The 3,985-nt window shown below is 39.0% G+C and overlaps 1 protein-coding gene across 1 annotated transcript in view; it reads right to left on the bottom strand.

Moving 5' to 3' along the window:
* Positions 1–220: 220 nt before the first annotated feature.
* LOC128249579 (uncharacterized) overlaps positions 221–3,985 on the bottom strand; it is an 8,652-nt gene continuing 4,887 nt past the window's right edge. Inside the window, exons 2-3 of the mRNA XM_052973471.1 lie at positions 1,157–1,465; positions 221–396 (exon numbers count right to left, since the gene is read on the bottom strand). Coding sequence (XP_052829431.1) covers positions 221–396; positions 1,157–1,465 — 485 coding nt within the window. The remainder of the gene's footprint in view (positions 397–1,156; positions 1,466–3,985) is intronic.

Here is a 3,985-nt window from a genome sequence, read left to right as displayed (position 1 = left end):
ATAAGTACCAGTTGAGCACTGGTGTTGCTGTAATCGACTAGACTCCCTCCTCTCAAAGTTGCTGGCCTTGTGCCAAAATTAGATAAAGATTATTAGTATATTGACTGAGTTACATGATAATTACTGATATCAATTACAATGTATAATCAATAACAATTAACTGCTAATATAGGTAGATTGACTGACAGATATTAATAACCATCTGTGGTTAATTAATTAATTAACATTGAACAGCTATTATTGGTAGAACACACTGTGGTCCAGGACATTGATTGTTGGTCATTGCTTGAATCATCTGGGAGAAAAATGTATTCAACTGATTTTGAATCAAAGTACACTGCTGGACATTGAATTGTGGAATGTTCGGTGGTAAATTAATCACCACACCTCGACCACCTGTATGGAGAGAGAGGGACAAAGATGAAACAGCATTAACCTTTTAACATTTAAATCAGCCATATCCAGTCAAAATATTCTTTCTGTTTTATGTTCAAACTAGCCAGGTCCTGCCTTTCATACCTACCCTACAATGTCAGTGCAAAATAAACAAACAATTGATTCATTAGTACAAGGAATTCTGGGACATCTGGTGTTTCAACATTGGATATGTCTCATCAGCCAGAAACCCCCCTCCCCTTTCCAGGACTAATGAATCTAACCAGAACCAATGGCCTTGGTTATAATTCCAGCAAACAAAACTGATTACTGATCTATGATGATATCTGCCAGCCAATAATGAATTGTCATATGCATGGTAAAAATCAAGAACCAAAATGATGACAAAACACAACAGTGATAAGTATATTCATGTTCAAATCAGCCGGACTGCATTAAGAATGACTATGTTAAGGTAGTTGTTGCTGCTGCTATTACTGCTGCTGTTGATGTTGTTATTGCTGCTACTGCTGCTGCTGTTGTTTTTGTTGTTATCCCATGACTGATCAGGCTTATTATCAAAGATATCCCAGCACTATGACCATTCTTTTTTTTTTTCAATGTTGGCCGGCTGTATTTTGAGGTAGATTTGATTTCTGTTTCTTGTTGATCAAACAACCAGCAAGAGGCTCTGTCATTGGCTAATTGACATTGTTGATAATGATGATGTTTATTAAGTAAACAGTGGTTGGGAAAAATAAAAAAGAAAGGAGGAATTTACCTTGTCCTGGTACTACTGGATTGAAATTGTTTGGTATTCCTGCACCGCCACCATTATTAGGTTGACATTGCCAAGCGCCTGGCTGAGGCTGAAAGTTCCGTCTTTGGTCATTGCAGAAGACATTAGCATCTGCATCGCATAGTGTGCGGGCATAGTCAAACTGCTGCCCTTCTGCACATCTGTCTCTTACAGGGAGGCAGTTGTTACAACGCCAGAACATAGTGCAGCCTGTACTGGCAAAATCTGGGAAAATTCCATTGGGTGCAGGACAAACAAAATTAGCCTGAGCCTTCACTTGGGCAAAATATCCTGCAAAAATATAGAATTAAAGAATATGGATTATGTATCTCTTTTACACTTTTACTCTTTTACTTGTTTCAGTCATTTGACTGCGGCCATGCTGTTGCACCACCTTTAGTCGAGCAAATCGACCCCAGGACTTATTCTTTGTAAGCCTAGTACTTATTCTATCGGTCTCTTTTTGCCGAACCGCTAAGTTACGGGGGACGTAAACACACTAGCATCAGTTGTCAAGCGATGGTGGGAGGACAAACACAGACACACAAACACATACACATGTATGTGTATGTACACATATATACATATATACGACAGGCTTCTTTCAGTTTCCGTCTACCAAATCCACTCACAAGGCTTTGGTCGGCCCGAGGCTATAAGTAGAAGACACTTGCCCAAGGTACCACGCAGTGGGACTGAACCTGGAACCAAGTGGTTGGTAAGCAAACTACTTACCACACAGCCACTCCTGCACCTATATATGTACTTAGGAATTTTTTTTTTAATTTTTCAACTTCTATTTAGATATTAAATGTTTTTTTCACAAATTTTCTTAGGAAATTATTTTAAGAATATAATCATCCATGCACATCATAAAAAATTAAGTTATGTCAAGCTATATCAACATCGTTATTGTCATCATTGTCACCACCACCACTATCATCATCCTCATCCTCATCTGTTCTTGGATTTCAAAAGTGTAACCTTCAAAATACGACATGACATATCACCCACATCTAAACACAAAAGATATTTTTAACATTTCAACACGAAGAATATTGGTAGAACATTACCATTAAAACTTCTACAAAATGATATAGGAATTTATAGGGACAGAAAATATGCTTATGTACAACAGTGGAGGTCATCCATCCAGCAGATGTGGATGATTCATTCAAAATTGGTGAGTTAGAATACATGAATGTACGACTACATTGAAGCCTACAGCTTCTCTTTGTAGATTATACATTTATATTTGTTAAAAAATATTAGCGAGAGAAGCAGTATTAATACCAAGAGATAATATTTATACCCACTTAAGCATGGGTGTTCTGTTAGAACAAACTATACTGTGAAAGATACCACGAGAGAATCTCTCATATTGTTTGTTTTAACAGAACATCCATGTTTAAGTGGGAATAAATATTACTTCTTGTTATTATTACTGCCTTTGTTGCCTATGAGTATTAGTTAACAAGCTCACTGGCTTAGTGTGACCCCAGTGTCTATTTGGGCACTGTTATTCTATATATTGCTGGCGGGGGAATAAATCATTACTATTTCTAGTGGTTGAGTGTCCATCACTGACAAAACCAAGCAAGGTTGAAATCATGTGATCTGGTGGTAAATATTTATCTCCCTGCTAAAGATATAAACAAGAATGCGTTTTGCACCAAAAGCCAATATGAGAGTTTCTCTTATGCTTACTAATGCAGTATAATTTTGTAGGGAAAGAAATCAATCCCAAAATTTATTCTTTGTAAGCCTAGTACTTACTCTATCAGTTGTTTTTGCTGAACTGCTAAGTTACAGGGATATAAACACACCAACATCAGTTGTCAAGCGATGGTGGTGTGACAAACACAGACATAACAACATAAATACACACACACACACACACACACGCATGATATACACATTATAATCATCATTTAACGTCTGTTGGCATGGGTTGGACGGTTTGGCTGAAAACTGGTAAGCTGGGGTGCTGCACTAGGTTCCCATCTGATTTAGTAAGATTTCTATGGTTGGATGCCCTTCCAAAAATGTAGTGGGTGTTTTTTACGTGCAACTGGCACAGATGCTATTGACCTGACACCAGCATTGGTCATGACTACAGTCTCACTTGGCTTTACAGGTCTACACAAGCACAGTATATCATCAAAAGTCACATGTCACTGCCTCCGTGAGGCCCAATACTTGAATGGTGTGTTTTATGTGCCTCCAGTAGGGGTGCCCGTCAGACAGCACTAGCATCAGTCACAACTATGATTTCACTCGGCTTGACAGGTCTTCACAAGCACAGCATATCACCCAAAATTTTAAGGGTGCTTTTAATGAGCCAGTTGCATTGACATCAGGTCTTCTCAAGCACAGCATATTGCCAAAGGTCTCTGTCACTTGTCATAACCTCTGTGAAGCTCAACATTCGAAGATCATGCTTCACTATCTTGTCCCATGTCTTCTTGGATCTACCTCTTCCACAGGTTCCCTCAGCCATTAGAGTGCAACACTTCTTCACACAGCTGTCCTCATCCATACATATCACATGACCATACCAGTGCAGTTGTCTCTCTTGCACACTACATCTGATGCCTCTTATGCCCAACTTTTTTCTCAGAGCATTTACACTCTCTTGTGTATGCACACTGACATTACACATGTCTTCAGCAGTCACAGCCCATGTTTCACTGCCGTGTAGCATGGCTGTTCATGCACAGGCATCACACAGTCTGATTTTCACTCTGAGAGAGAGGCCCTTTTTTACCAGCAGAGGTAGGAGCTCTCTGAACTTTGCCCAGCCTATTCTTA

This window comes from Octopus bimaculoides, chromosome 16 (genome assembly GCF_001194135.2).
Source record: "Octopus bimaculoides isolate UCB-OBI-ISO-001 chromosome 16, ASM119413v2, whole genome shotgun sequence".
NCBI lineage: Eukaryota > Metazoa > Mollusca > Cephalopoda > Octopoda > Octopodidae > Octopus > Octopus bimaculoides.
This window is presented reverse-complemented; position numbering and strand designations above follow the sequence as displayed.